Here is a 16288-nt window from a genome sequence, read left to right as displayed (position 1 = left end):
TTTCATAAATAAGAGAATACTTAGCCAAATCTTGTAAGCCATAGTCTTTTTAAGACTGGATAGTCCCCTCAGAAACTACCACTTCTAGCTTTCGGTTCATGCGTTTGAGGATAACAGTGGTGAGGCTACGTTTGGGTTCCAGAGTGAAACCCAGGCACGATGGGCATATTCCACCTTTCCAGCTGCAAACTACTCTGGAGGTAGCCCGAAGTCTATGTGAGAAACACCATTTGGGGACCTCACTGAAACTATTCAATGATGAGGTCCCTTTCTGCTGGGATGGAGTGATGTGAGTCTAACACAGGCCAGCGGGCTCCCATAACGAACAAACCATGCCAGCCATGTCCTTATGCCCTTGTTCTGTCTTCTATGCCAGCCATGTCCTTATGTCCTTGTTCTGTTTTCCATGCCAGCCATGTCCTTATGCCCTTGTCTGTCTTCCATGATCAGCCACACTGATGCCCTGGAACTTTGAGTGCAATGAGTCAGTACTATGTGTTTGGGGTGGTGCTTAAGGCGACTTGATTTGTGTGTCAAATACAACCATTGATGGGCTCCGATAACAGTGCACTTTGCCTGGCTCACAGCAGCAATTCAACACAAGTCGGGTTACTTCCTCTCCTGAGGTCAGAGAAAGTAAAGTAGCTACCACATAGATGGTGCCTCAGGGGACGGTGCCACCCAAGCGTTTGGAACAGTGGCTGGCCCTGGCAGTGGACCTGTTGAACACGATCACACTCTCAAGAGGGAAACAGACAGAGAGAGAGTTCAGAGATCCTTGATTTTGCCTCCTTTCCATGAATGACTGATTCCTTTGCGGGTGAACACACTCAGATCTACAACGCTGGCTGCAGAAGACTGCTGCTATCGTGACCAGCACTGTGGGTGCCCAGCTTGCTGCCTGCGGACACGATCCCGGAGGTTTGGATGAACTGCACTGCTTCAGTCAGCCATTTTGCCACCCGCTGCCTCTGTGCCTGAGAAGGCAGATGCTCTCCCACTCTAGCTTAAAAGCTTCGCCACCATGGGGACGTGTGTCCCAATTGTACTTCCCAGTTCTCTATGTAAGCTTCCCTGTGCTGCCTCCTTTCATGTTAACCACAGGGAAAATGTTGGACAGCAAAAAGGCCCTTGTCCCCACTAGGCTGGTCTCACGCTTTGCCAACCTACCTGTCTTAACATGAACGCGGCTTTATTTTTCCTGTTGTCAAAATTTCCTTTTTCTTTTACAGACTTCGTTTTTGTGCAGCGCCATTAAATGCCTGGTAAAGAGCTCAAATGTGGACTCTGCAGGATGAAGTCTAACACTCAGGGTATGTTAAATTAAACTAAGCTTCGGGGGGAGCGGGGATAATATTCTGGTATGACTACTAATATATTTTCTATTTGGCCTAATGGAGTTCTTCGGAAATGTAAACAGTTGTCATTTCTGTCTTAAGGGAAAGAGCTTCAAACCATCAGGGGTTCAGAGCTGTCCGTCTTATGTATGCAGTCCCCCCTGAATCCGAGTGCACAGGACCGTGTGCCATTTAGCTGCCTGGGGTCTCTGCCTATCCTGCTACGCTGTTCTTCCCGATCTGTGAGACCATATAGTGCAGGATGTAGTCTGCTTGGATTTCTGTTTTGTTTTGTTTTGTTTTGTTTTATTCAGAACTGCTTGGTACAAGTTCACTACCCTTCTTCCCCCTGACTCCTTTCTATGTAGCCAAGGCTGCATTAAATTTGCTGTACAAGCCACGTCGACCCCTCCTGGGTATTCCTGTTGATGCCTGTTCTCTTCGAGACAGTTTCCCTGAGTAGCCCTGGCTGTCCGTGAACTCAGAGATCCGCCTGCCTCTGCCTGCCTCTGCCTCCCAAGTGCTGGGATTAAGGGCGTGAGCCACCACCACGTGGCTCAGCTGCTTCCTATGGCAGGATGAGAAGCCACTGTCGGCCGGGATGCAGGTCCTGAAGCACTCCGGCAGTTCTCAACCTGTGAGTCTCTACCCTTTAAGGGGGGCTGAATGACCCTTTCACGGGCCGCATATCAGATACCCTCCATGCCAGATATTTACATCACAGTTAATAATAGTAGCAATGTACAGTTATGGAGTAGCAAGGAAGGCAATTATACGGTTGTGGGTTACCACATGAGGAACTGTGTTAAAGGGTCGCAGCGTTAGGATGGTTGAGAACCACTGTGCTATGTTCCCATGTGGGGAGTAAGTTATTGTCCCCTACTTGGGGAAGCCTGAGACGACCACAGTATCCTGTCCTACTCAGTTGAGGACAGACCTGACCGTATAATGGCTAATCAGTAAATGCTTTCTGCTGAGCATTCTGTCAAAGTGCACCCCTGGTAACGAATACTCACCACTCACGCTAATGCTTCCTCAGAGCTGGACACATCTTTCCCTGCCTCTGAACGCTCATCCTCTGATCTCTGCCGTGGCTTTGCCTCTCCCCTAATATCTGCTTCATACACAGCAAGTTATTCTAAAGTTAGACCCCATTTCCCTCAGTGTCAAACGCAAAGTGGTGGTGGTGCACACCTTTAAGCCCAGCACCAGGGAGGCAGATTTCTAAGTTTGAGGCCAGCCTGGTCTACAGAGTGAGTTCCTGGACAACCAGAGCTACACAGAAAAACCCTGCCTCAAAAAACCGAAACCAAGAAAGTCCAAAGGCTATGTAGGACCCAATCCCTCGTGCTGTGGCCTGTCTCCCCGACGCTCTCTTGTACTCCAATCATCCTCACTTCCTGCTTGTTTCTGAACACTCCAGGCATGCTCCTGCCTCAGTCACTTTTCTCAGCCTGCCTCATGTATACTAGAAAGGGCATTTGGCTAGGCTAGGATGGGGTCCATTTTAAGTCTTTGCTTACAAATGATTGCCCAGTAAGGGTGTTCATGGCTGCTCTGAGAACTCAAAATGTTCACTTCCAGGCCCCAGTGTGACCCACCTTTCCAGATGTAGCTTTGTCCTTCCATACAGGAGCTCTCTTAGGGATGCTGCATTAGACATTGCTTCTTGCCTGCCCCCATGGAGGCGATGGCCGTGAGAGTGGAGCCTCTACATCCTCACATCTGCTTTACCTGCCTCCAGAAGATGCTGACTCAAACACAATGGAACAAACGGGGAGACCATGGGAACGAGCCAGCAGCAGCTTGAGGGACGAGGGATTGAAGCTCACAGCTTGGGCGCTGCCCTTCGGTATGGGAAGATGTGGTAGCCAGGACGTGAAGCTACTTCATCTCCACAAACCAGCAGTGAGAAGGACTGCTTGCTCTTTGCCACTTTCCTCTTGCTCCTCTCTCTATTCAGCTCCTGGGTGGTGCTGTCCGCTTTCAGGGTGGGTCTTTTCTAAGGACTCAGAACAATCTAAACCAACCATTACACTGGCTGTCCTAGTTTGTTGTCTATGGCTGTGATGAGTACCTTGACCAAAAGTGACTTGGTGGTGGGGGTCACGGGGCGGGGGAGGGGTTTACTTGGTTTGCACGCCCAGTAAGGAGCACGCTGCTAAAACTTGTTAGACACCCGGGAGAACACCTGGATGTTTGAGAGATGACAGCAGCCTGGCCCCACATCTGGTTTAGCTTGACTAAACTCAAGTAGCTGGGACTCTATAGGAAAACTCTGGCACTTCCACACAGAGGCCATAAGCCCCTCGTGGGACTCACAGAGAACTCTCTAGATGACTGACAATGGTAAGGGAAGGCTGGCCTCAAGGACATCCTTACCTCCCGCATTCTAAATGCCACATGGTACAATCTAACTTTCATCCAAAGGGTATGAAATATCTTAAAGATAAAGGCCACTTAATGCACTGTATGGGCACTGCAAACTAAAGGCACATCTGACAGAGGCTGGGAGTGCTGGGGAACTTGCCAGGTCCTTTTGTGGGTTTAGATGACTAAAATCCAAAGCAGAAAAGGGATTTGAACCCAGCAAGTACCAGAGCCTTGATGTTAGTATTGATCTCCTAGATTAGCAGAAGTGCTGGGACCCCAGAGGCAGGTCTAGCCCGTGCCACCTTCCCGAGACAAGAATGTCTCCATGTGTGAGACACGAGGTAAGGGACTCACACTGCTTCAGTGTTCTGAGCACGGAGGTCATGCATTCGACTACCCAGGGATCGGTCCCCGGCCAGTGACCGCCCACCCTGCGTACTCACCTCCAGTACACGAGCACGGCAATGAGGAGGACGAGGCACACGAAGGTCAAGGCTGAGACCACAATCAGGGGGATGATCCACTCCATCCTCCCAGGGGAGGGGCGGCTTATCATTCCAGAGGTGTTCTTCTCAGCTGCAAGACAAACATCCCAGTCAGTGGACAGATGTGAGCGAGCCCTGGAGCCAACGCACGGTGTTGAGCTCCACGCTATGGAGAACTGGGATGTACTCGGTTCCAAACCACCCGAGGGCAAGCGGGGCAAATGGCTGGCCAACCTCAGATACTGCTCTTGTGTATGTGGCGCCCTCTAGTGGCCAGCAGGATAGATCTGCTGGTGAGAGTCAAGGTATTTCTAAGGAGAGCTCTGCGGAAGACCGACTTCAGTTTTACTCCCAGGATGTTCTCTTGGAGGCTTGAGAAGGGTTTCCTAGATGCAGGAACCAGGACAAACTGGTTGGAACTACAGTGGTCTCTGGTGTTGTTTTCTTCTTATTCATCACTCTGTTTTACCGTGGCCAGCAGACTGTTTGGAAACCACCTCTGGCTAACAGATACAGTCATGACGGATCATCCATCCAAATGAGGCTCCCTGCTCTGCTGGCTACAGTGGGTCTGGGTCAGACATTATGACAGTGGGGGTCTTATCCCAGTATCTAGAAGCCCATAAAAGCAGATATTAGCAGGCTGGAAAGATGGATCAGTGGTTAAGAGCACTGACTGCTTTCCAGAGGTCCCGAGTTCAAATCCCAGCAACCACATGGGCATCTGTAATGGGATCTGATGCCCTTTTCAGGCAGATCTGAAGACAGCTCCAGGGAACTCATATAAAACAAATCTTGTTTTTAAAAAAGTAGCCTGATGGTGGCTCCTCCTAGCATCACCACTGTAGGGTCTACCCAGCAGCACCAGTCAACAGATCCCCAGAAGGCTTGGTTTATCTTCGACCCATCACCTCCCCTCAATCTTTACAAAAGCCCAGACTGACTAAGGATAGGGAATCAGCCCCCCACCCTCGCCACAGCACATCCCTGCCTCTAAACGGCAGCCTGAGGTTCCACATAGAGATGTGACCATCGGTGGAGTTCTCCTGGTCGCCTAATACTTCTCACCCCAGCAGATCTTTCTTCCAGCATCTAGGATCTTCGGAGGTCTCCAGATGTGTTAGCAGGACAGCTGAGTCTCTCTAGAACTATGGGACGGGTGCCTGGGAACGGTTAGGGCTGCTACTCCTCACCTGGGGGCATCCTTTGCCTAAGTTAGGAGGAGGAGAGGCAGACCTTTGGAGGACTAATCTCAGTGTTACTAATGCTTGAGGCTTGAGCTGGGGAATTAGCCAAGGCCAGTACTAACTAACACTAACCCAAGGAAGGGGAGTTTGGGGTGAGACTGAAAGGTGAAGTGTGTTTGGAACCAGAAGAGGGCATCAGATCCCATTACAAGTGTGTTCTGGATAGAGGAACTGTGGAAGCATAACTCTGAGGAGGGACCAGGATAGAAAACTAGAAATCAGATCAACCAGGGCCTTGTGGGCTGAATCGAGGGCATGGATTTCAGTCCCAGTGGTGCTAACTGTAGGGTTTGAAGTGGAGGCAGGCAAACTTCACACACTCACTCTCTCCTCTACACACTGTTTTAATGACAAAGCAGTGGCAACCGCCCAGAGGAGTCAGAGTTGCACATGAGGATAATTTTTCAGGGTTCCAGCAGGGGTCAGTTCAGTCAGGCAATTGCCTGGCTGCTGGTTGGGGCATCTCAAAGACCTGAAGGTCTACTAATGGGAGAGGTAAGTGTCAGGAGGTTTGACAGCAGAAGCCACATGACCAATTAACTCTGTTTTTACCCTGGGATGCCCTCAGGTACTAGGGGATGCCTAGTGGCTTTTTGTTCTCCCATACCTTACAGAAACAATTCTTACCTCTGGTTCCACTCAGTTCTAAACGGTCTCTGCTATTGCTGCCATCCTAAAATCTGTAAGACCACTACAGAATTTTCTTGGCTTTTGGATGACCACTGGAGTAGCCCTGTAGTTGTGAGGGTGAGTGACACACACCTGAGTGTGTATCCCTGAAACTGACTGGCGTCTGTCTACACTGGGGGCGTCTGTCTGGCCCTTCCTCTTCCTTCTCAAGATAACCAAGGTCTGTATCTGGTCTTCACATAAGCCCCGGGGCAAACAGAACGGTGACACAAATGCTCTTCCAGGTCTGAGGAGAGAAGGTAGTGAATTCATAGCTAACTCTGGTGGAGCTGGGCTGAGTTCCGTCATCCTAGCATTGTGTGGTGCTGTGTGGCACTATTTGCAAAGGCAGCATTGTACAGGGGACCACAGTCCACAGTCACCTGCATCCTGAGTGTTTGATTTCAATCGTGGCCTGTCTGTGTGTCCGTGGCAGCCTTTCTCTGAAGGTCTAAGACAGGGGTACTACTAGATGTCCAAACCAAGTGAAACCAACCCCGTTGCCAACCTCACAGAACTATCTTGTCTTTGGTATTAGAGACCTGGGAGTGGTTCCATTCCCTGTTAAGAGTCCACAGTGTTCCTCTTCTGAACCATGGGTTCCTGCTCAGAGAGAGTAGGACGGGGGCCCAGCCAGCCAGTCTGCTGAACTGTAGTCATGTCTAAGCTCTGTCCTTGCTACCTCTAGAGGGTGAAGCAGGGCTAAGGTCACAGAATCAAATCTCGACTGTGCCACCACGTGTGTAGCCTTTAACCAATAACCTAAGCATGTTTGTTCCTGGACTACGTCATCCATAAAGCAGGATGGAGAGCACGTGCCACACAGGAGTATTAGGGGCTGTCATGGCTATTTTTGGTTGTCAGGTCTGGGATTAACTAAAATTCAAGTGGCTGGGTACACCTGGGAAGGATTTTCTAATTACTTCAAGTGGGAAGATCCACCTTTAATCTGGACCTTCTAAGGGAGAAAGTTCCCCCTTAAATCTGGGCCACGCCTTCTGGTGACAGCTTATGTAAAGAACACAGAAGAAGGAAGGGCTTGCTCTTTGCCTGTTTCCCCTCCTCACTCACGCTGGCAAGCCCATTCTTTCCCTGGCATCCTCCCAAGGCCTACTTCACCAGGATTCTGCATATACCGAGGACCAGCTGAGACATCCAGCGTCACGGTCTTTCTGTCAGGAGAGAGCCATGGTTCAGACCACAGCCCGTAAGCCGCTCTAATACATCCAGTTTCCATACATCACAGATTCATGCTGTCAGTTCTGTTTCGCTAAAGAACCTTGACCAATCCAGAGATTCTCACTGAGAAGATGTGTGCAGAATGGCTGCAGGTGTACCCACTCCAGGCAAATGCAGAGCAAAGTCCACCATCACCCCTGAGGCTCGCACAGCACAGGTCACACATGGGTTTTCTACAGCCCCGCAGGCTCCCTAAAGCAAGGCTGACCTCCATGCAGCTCTGGATAAGTGAAATACTGTTAATAATTACTATTGTTAATTTCCTCGTGCCTCAGTTTCTTCCTCTGTAAAAGGAGGAAGCAATACCGAGCTGTGCATTGTGGAGTAAATACATACACGACACTTAGAATGCTGCCTGGTCCTTGTCCTGGCTACCATTAGCTGTTGTGCCTGTCACCATCACTCCTACCATCTGAAGTAGCATCACCACGTCAGCTCCATCACCGGTCTCTACACTAGCAGCCTGGAGCAACACCAAGGGGATGGGAACACTGCCTGGGTGGCTGCTGAATCTGGGTGTGGGGGATCACACAGTATCTCGGACTAACACAGCATGAGCACAGGGTTCTGTCTACCTACCTGCCATGAACCTGCCTGTAAGACACCGGAGCCCCAAAGCTGGCCTTGAGGGGAGACCCACCATGTTCTTTCTACTTCATACTTCAAGAAGACAGCCGTCCCAGTGTTGAATCAGTCTATGACCCCAGTGAAGAATGAGCTGCTAGGAGGTACTAAGAACTGTATATCTGTAGCCATCTGCTCAGGCCCATGACGGGACAGACGGTACAAACCTATATATATGTGCTGTGGTTTTCTTATACATAAAATTTATGATAAAGTTTAATTAGTAAATTAGAATAAGCTATTAATAACAGTAAAAATGGAAAGAATCCTGAAATAAAAGGCACGTGGCTATCATCTTTTCCTCCCAAAATAAGCATTCTTTGAACATAAGGACCATGATAACGGGCTGTGTTGATCTGATGACTTAGTGACCAATGAAGTGTAGGTGCTGAACACGGTACAGACAGGAGAGGTAATTCACTTTCTAGACAGCATGGCTTTAAGACAGTATGACCTTTCTTTCAAGATTCTCATAACCAGGCAGAGGCAGATAGAACCGTGTGATTTCTTTGAGGGGCCAGACTTCTCAAAATGATACGCATAATTGCTAAATTCTATATCCTTTTTATGTCGTCTGTACAGGGGTTGACTGCTGGTAACTCAGGTGGCAGAGAGCAAAGCCTTGAGGACTCCTGTATAAAGGTCTCAGTTCAACCGAGGCAGCGTAGGCCTGACAGCAAGATCCTGGACCTCAGTTCAGGAGGACCTGGCTACAAACTGTGCAGCATTGAGCATGTGACGGCCCGTCTTAGCCTCTGGTCCTGCCTCTATTGAAGGAGAGCTGGTGATTACATTCCCTTTACTGGATTACAAAGATGACCCACGTAAGCTGAGGCTAAGTTACGCCTGTATAATTCACCAGTCAAATGCAAATGAACCCATGGGGTCCCGGTTCAACACTTGCTCTCTCTTACTCATTGAAGAATGTCCAGAGGGAGCAGAGTGATGCGGGCATGTGCTATTCTGAGCACAGGGCCTGTGAATGTCTACCTCAGGTGCTCACGAAGCTGCTGCTTCTAACCAAGGGCACCAGTGGCTTGTGCCACCAGCCCCGCCTTACGCAGAGGAGGGTCTTGGGCTCTCAGTATGTACTTGCTTCAGAACCTCCTTCCAGTTGGAAGCGAGCAACTGGCTAGCCCACTCTCAGCTATGAAGAAGGGAGGTAGGGAAAAGCATAACCGCCTCCCTTCCTCTCAGTATTCATTTTCACATCCAGCAGTAATTGAGTAGAGTGCCTTCATTCTGTTTAAAAAAAAAAATTCAAAAAAAGAAAAGAAAAACAGTTTTCAGTGGCATATGTCATCACTGAATTAATGCTGTTTGCCTTTTACTGGCTTGGCTCTCATCCCAGTAGAAGCAAATAAAAACCGAGTACAATGTACTATAAATGCGACAGGCAGAGAGACATCAGATGGACCCAGCTGAAGTGCTTCCTGCCTCACGGAAGGACTCCGCTCCAGCCACAGGTCAGGAAGGACGGAGACAGGATTGGCCGTGAGAAAAGGGTTCCTTTCTCTCTCAGGGAGAGATACGTTAGGAGCGTCTGCACACTCACCAGCATACGGCCTGTTCTCATCGAGGGTGACTTCGCTGTTCTGAGTGATGCCTCATTAAAAACCACCCACTGTGAATAAAAGAGGCTGCTCTTCCCTCTCTCTCTCTCTCTCTCTCTCTCTCTCTCTCTCTCTCTCTCTCTCTGTGTGTGTGTGTGTGTGTGTATGTGTGTGAGCGCATAATATAAAATTTACCATTTTGAGCATTTCTAAGTATATAATAAGGGTATAAGTAGGGTTAGGTGTTAGCCCTGCTGGGAAGCTCATCTCCCTAACATTTTGATCTTACAAAGACGAAACTCTGTTCCACACAGAACTGACAGGTCGAGGGTCTTTCAGAGGAATCACACAGGACTTGTATTAGTGACTGGCTTATTTCACTTAGCATAACGTCCTTGAAGGTTGATCCAGGGTGTGTGTGTGTGTGGTGGTGATGGTGGGGGGGCGGGGTTTCTGTTTGCCCCTCCTACTCCCCCCTGACAACCTACAGGGATCCTTCCCAATGCTCAGTAATGCCTCAGGAATGCTGCATTTTGTTCTTTCATTCTCTGATGGACACTCCAGTTGCTTCCATGTCTTGGCCACCCTGTGCGCAATGTGGCTAGGAACATACAGGGACGCCTCCTACAGCCGCTGCTGGGAACTCTTCAGAATGCCCACCCAGATGTGGAATTGCTGAGTCCTTATGTTCATTCTATTTCCACTTTTTTTTTTAACAAGCACCCCCACCTTACCCTGATTCCAGCCTCTGTTTTAGGATTTGGTGTTTCACATTAAGAGTTGTTGATGAGTTACAAACACACACACACAGACACACACACACACACACACACACACACACACACAATTCCACACAACAAGCACTGGGTCTGTGTTATAATCGACATGTGTGAACCACACTAGACTACCATTTGTCTCCAGTTGTACCCATGCCCAAAGTTCTCATTAGCAAAACTCCCAACTCCACAAATGGCCTGCTTTGTGAGATTTTGACAATCAAAGGATGATCTGTCACCTCTGGTAGACCTCAGAATGTTGAGGGTGTTCAGTTATTCCCGATGTAGTCCAAAGGTCCCGAGATAGCCTGCCCTAACCCACTAGATTGCTATCAGGGACACATGAACCATCCTGTAGTTTTAATCATGTTATTTGCACAATAGCCAAGACGTTGAAGCAACTTGAATGGCCACCAATGACCTGCCAGAGGGACACCAGACCCACCATGTGGTCCCGAAATTAGTTGGCAACAAAAGCCATATACAAACTGCCCCACCCCGCCCCAGTTTCATCCTCCTTTTTAGGCTTTGGTTTACAGTTACACCGACTTTCCTGGTTCAAAGATTACATGTAGTGTGGGAGGAGAAAGCTTTGAGGAACCAAAGACTTTTTGAGAGGAAACTAAACCATGTTTGGCAGCCAGAGCTTCAGCTCCCCAGTGCTGATATTTATCATGGCACCCACGAAAACAGCAAACAAGTACACAGGACGCAGCTCACAAAAGGAAGCAGACCACGTAGCCGGCCGTGGCTGAATCTTACTTGTGGCACCTCTACAAGTATCATGCCATGTACTTTAAGGGAAATACACAATATTGGTCCTAACCTATGGAGAGCTCAGTGCTGTATTCCTGGCTTCTTCTTCATGCTAGAGAACGTACTCTGATACTAATTTTTTAAAAATATTACATGTGTGTGTGTGTGTGTGTGTGTGTGTGTGTGTGTGTGTGTGTGCTGTATCTGTAAGTGTGAAAGCCAGAGGACAACTTGTAGGAGTTGGTTTGCTCCTTCCATCACGTGTCCTGGGGACGGAACTTAGTTGTCAGCCTTGATGGCAGCTACCTTTAGCAGCTGAGACATTTTACTGGCTTTGGCCTTTGAATCACAGATGACTCTCTTCCCCTCTCTCCAAGAACAAGATAGAGTCGGTTGCTTTGGCACTGTTGATGTCCTCTTGCTGTGGAGTGTGTGCATGGCGTTCCCTGGTGGCATCCCTGGCCTTTTCCCAGTAGACGCCATGAGTACCCGCTCCACAGCCCTGCACGGAGGGATGGAACACCCGATGCAGAACTTCTGCTCCACGCGGGAAAGGGTCAGCTTTTGAAGAATGCACATTTCCAGTTAACTCACGATGCTTTCTGTGGGAACTAGTACCAGAACACACAGGAGCACCTCAGACTAACAAAGTGACCTGGATGTGGTCCTTTACCCCCTAAACTACGGTTTCCTCAGGAGCTTGGAGTGGTGGTAACTATGGCAACAAAACCCTCAAGAGAATGCCTCAGGGCGAGTGACACAGGAAGGTGGCTTCAGCACGGGAAGAGCTCTCAAGGTACAGCAAATGGGAACCCAGGATGTTATTATTTCAAAAAGTCACTTTTTAAAGTTGGGCCCCTTGGAGCTTGAGGTTTTCGACAGTTTTTCGAGGGAGCGGGGTGTCTAGATCTCAGTGTCCCCCAATCTGGCTCAGACGCAGCGGAGCGGAAATTTAGGAACTCCTGTGTCCCTTTTTGCAATCGTAGCTCATGGGCCGTATAACCCCAAGCCACAGGTGATACAGTTTGTCGTCTCACGGTTTGTCATCTGCAACCCTTGACCCTCTCATCACCTTCAGCACCCAGCTCAGGACGGACCGGGAGGGGCAGTAAGCGTGAACTGAAAACATCATTTCTCTCAGCTAAGGAGACACAGACAAGCCTCACCCTCAATCATGAGCTTGCAACTGACACGGACCCTGAAATGTTCCTGTCCATGCATGCTGTCCCCATACACTACCTAGGAACTCCCTCGGCTGCCTTCAAATCTGCCTCTACATGGCAGGCTGTGGCTCCTAAGGAGGAGCCATTTTCATGCAGTGCTTACCCAGAGGATGCCTGGCACTAAAGAATGCTAGGGAAGGGTTTGGTGAAGAATACACACAGAAAGAGACACATACACACAGCACAGACACAGACAAAAACACAGACACAGACACAGACAACAAACACACACACACACACACACACACACACACACACACACACACACCTCCAGACCCCTCGACCCCAGCCACTACAGTGACCTGTGACAGCAGTGGCCACTCTAGCCGTGGGTAAATGCTAACTATTCCCACCTGGTCCAGAAACACATTTGGTTGGGCTTCTGCCAAAGCGCATTGCCTTTTAATATTTAAAACCAGGGGTACTCTGCACAAAAACTAGGATTTCTGACTTGCAAGAAGTTTCCAGAGGCAATGGTCAGAGCAGAGAGGGCCAATATTGAGGAAAGGTAGGTTGTCTAGAGTTCGCTGTGGTCCTCTACTCTCCTTGATCTCCTGGTCTTTTCTCTCTCACCGCAATGCCTCCTCTGATTTCTGCTGCCTGTTTGGGTTTACCACGCCTTTTGCAGAAGGATTTCTTTCCATGCTCCCTAGGAGACAGCACTAAAGGTGTCCTCCTGGGGAGTACAGCGACCATGTCACCACCATGGAAGGACCTGAGCAAGCCTTTGGGGAATCCTGGCTGAAATGAGACATGTTTTTCTCACTTTAGGCATTGCCGAGTCTTCAAAGACACTGAAAATTGATTCACTGACTGCTCTTTTCTTCATGGGAAGAAAATATAACTGTGGAATAAACAAACGTATACTCAAAGTCTCTAAGATCGATCACCACTAACATTGACAATGGTGGTTATTTCAGTTGCAAGAGCCAGATGGACGGCATGTTGCGATGGATGGGAAGGAATGAGATCTTGGGACTGCAAACCACACCGATGAGACTTTGTGTCTACCCACCTCTAGTTACTCCAATCCTTTATTAAACAACAGACACATACATATGTTTGCATTTTATACCAGACGCTGGAAAATGACATACTGTGGACCAAATGCAGGCAAATGCCTGTCTTATAAACAGAAGTGCTTAATGCAGTCACAACCCCACAGCTGACATAGGGGCTGCTTGGTGTTGTAAGGATGAGAGCCATGACCTGTAAAAACTGTGTACTGTTTGCTCTCTTCCAAAGCTTTGCGACTTGTGATCATAACGGGAAAACCGCTTTCAAATTCAGAATTATCTCTGTGGCTTTAGGGAGAAGCAGTTCTTTCTGCTCTGACTACAGAGATCACAGGGCACGTGAGTGCTGCTGGGTGAGGGGTGGGACGGGGCTGATGTATCCCAGGCTGGTCTTGAACTTCTGACCTTCTCTCACTCTCACCCTCTGAGTGCTGGGTTATGGGGCTGTGCCACCTTGCCTGTATGGTATATATGTGGTGCTGAGGCACAAAATAGAAGTACTCTGTCAATTTTGCTACATTATCAAACCCCCACTAGGTCATTTTAACTCCAGGTACTTGGAGCTGCTCCTTAATGTTCATTCAGATTGCAAAATAGACCTCCTGGTGCTACCTCAAAGCTCCCATTGTTACTAGGCATTTGGCTGCAGGCACTCCCCAGTTCTCAGTACTAATAAGACCAGCGGCTTTATCAGCATGATCTTCTGCTCTGACAGGGAAGCACTTATCAACTGTATTCTGCAGATAAGCAGAAACTTTGCTTAAGAGTCTAGTGAATGGAAGGAGGGGTAGCTACTGAGTTGAGTAGCTACTCCTGCAAAATCTAATTGAAGTCTGCCCAGAGGGATGAAAGCTGTTCTGAGGAGTCCCAAGCTCCCCCCTCCGCCCCCCCCCCCAGTCTGGGGTCCAGCTCCTGTTTGCTCTTACAAGACTCAGTCTTGGAACCCTGCCTTTCCACTTAAGCTAGAAACACTCCCAGTTCAAGCCCATAGCAGATACTGTTTTCAGACACTTAAGAAAAGAAGTGTTTCTCAGAAGGTGACTGAGTACATTCAATCCAATGCTGTCCCTGGTCTTAAAGAGGAAACACACTGGCCCAAGCCACATGGCCATGTCCATCTCTATGAACAGGTAAGTGTTCTTGAGGAAAAGTTAATGGCACAAGTCACTTCTCTTGCTGGTATCTAACCCCCTGGTTTGCCATTTCAATTAAAATCTAACCTCCAGCCTGGCTAATGCTCCCTTCACTATCTTGACTTTCCCAGTGTCCGAACTCCATCCTTATTACTGCTCCTTCCTCTCTGTGGTCCACTTCCACAGAGTGTTCAACCCTCCTAAAGTCATTCCTAGTTCAGGATCTTTCCACCTGCCATTGCGGCAGACTAGAACGTTCTTCCAGGGGTCAGTGAGTGGCTAACACCCCACACTGGCCTCTCTGCAAATTCTATTTAAGGTCATGCAGTTTTTTCTGGGCTATCCTAAACCTTTCCCATGAGCATGTACCCCTCAGAGAACAGAAGTCTCTTCCTAATGCCTCATCTAGAGCCTGGTATACACTGTGGGGGAACTCCTTACTTCTTTATTATATTTAAGTGCTAGAAATCCAACTGTTACACAGCAGTTTCTCAAGGGGAATGCCTAGCTCACATAAGAACAGTGTCGTCTGTGGCCTCACGTTTCTTTCATCCACACAAGGCTCCTGTGTCTTTCCATCAAATGGCCCCACACTTAACAACACCCATGGGAGACCCCTTCTTAGAAAAAAATTAGTTCATAGCAGCTTTAAGGCAAAGTAATTCAAAACATGAAAATGTATTCTAAGTTGTATCTTAACATACGAGATCTCAGCTTTAGATGAATTTTAATGTTTACAAGTGCAAAAGCAAATAAATATTTACCAGTTGCCTTTTTTTTTTTTGCACTCATAATTCCACAACAGCTTAAATGAAAAAAACATTGTTGCTAAATGTCTTGCAGTCTGGCAACATGAAGGGTTTCTTATTAAGAAAAGCCCTCACAACAGTCTCAGCCCCTCATGCCACAGCTCCAGCACAAGCGTCCGGATGGCTCATTAAGATCTGAGCATGTGACTGAGGTGAAACATCAACACTGGTGTCAACTACCTGAGGATCTCCACAAGTGAAGGCCAAGCCAGCCACACCTGCTTCCCCAGGCTAGAAATGGGGTGTTTCACATAGCCCCCCAGGGTTTAAGGATAGCCAGCCACCTTTCCACTACATCTGCCTCCCCTGCTACAGATGGGGATTTCATGTGACTACTCATGGCTTGTCACGGCTACCCTTCCTGATGGGGTACGATCACAGACTACTAAGACCAGGAGTCTCCAGACTAGACACATCACCTTTTCTCATTTAAGGTGGGTCTCTATCCTCCTTATAACTGTCAGCCATGACATCCTGACTATATCTTCTATCACTCTTTCATAATCAAACATCCCAGTTGGGCAGTTTCCTGGCTTAACAAAAAGAAAAAACAACAACAACAAACAAACAAATAAATAAAAGAACAAAAAGCAAACAACAACAACAACAACAACAAAAAACCCATCCCAGCAGCTTGCTCTCCAACGTCTCTGCTACCTAACTCCTTGGAATGTACTCTAGCTGCTGTCAGTCATCTTCCCGTCATCCCCTCTCTTCCAGCATGCAGGCAAGGAGCTCCCCTGGCAGATTATCCAGCCTAATGCAGGACACAACAATGGCTACCTAGAAATAGATTGTTTGCACTTAATAAATGATTGAGGAATAAAAACATGTGTGTGTGAGTGTGTATATATATATATATATATATATGTACATGTGAGTGTATGTATGTGTATGTGTGAGTGAGCACGTGTGTGCATATGTGTGTGTGGTGTATGTATATATGTGTGTGAGTGTATGTATGTGTGCATGTGTGTGTACACATGTATACATATGTGTACGTGTGGGTATATATATGTATATATGCGCGCATGTGTGTATGTGCACT

At 48.2% G+C, this 16288-nt stretch overlaps 1 protein-coding gene across 2 annotated transcripts in view; it reads right to left on the bottom strand.

The window, feature by feature from the left end:
• The window catches only part of Ptprg (protein tyrosine phosphatase receptor type G), a 671028-nt gene that overhangs the window by 67466 nt on the left and 587274 nt on the right, over positions 1-16288 (bottom strand). For both annotated transcript variants that reach the window (XM_032918016.1, XM_032918017.1), the window contains exon 13: positions 4154-4286. In XM_032918016.1, coding sequence (XP_032773907.1) covers positions 4154-4286 — 133 coding nt within the window. The remainder of the gene's footprint in view (positions 1-4153; positions 4287-16288) is intronic.

Source organism: Rattus rattus, chromosome 12 (assembly GCF_011064425.1).
Source record: "Rattus rattus isolate New Zealand chromosome 12, Rrattus_CSIRO_v1, whole genome shotgun sequence".
Classification (NCBI taxonomy): Eukaryota; Metazoa; Chordata; class Mammalia; order Rodentia; family Muridae; genus Rattus; species Rattus rattus.
Note: the sequence above shows the minus strand (reverse complement) of the source record. Positions and strands in the feature narration are given on the sequence as shown.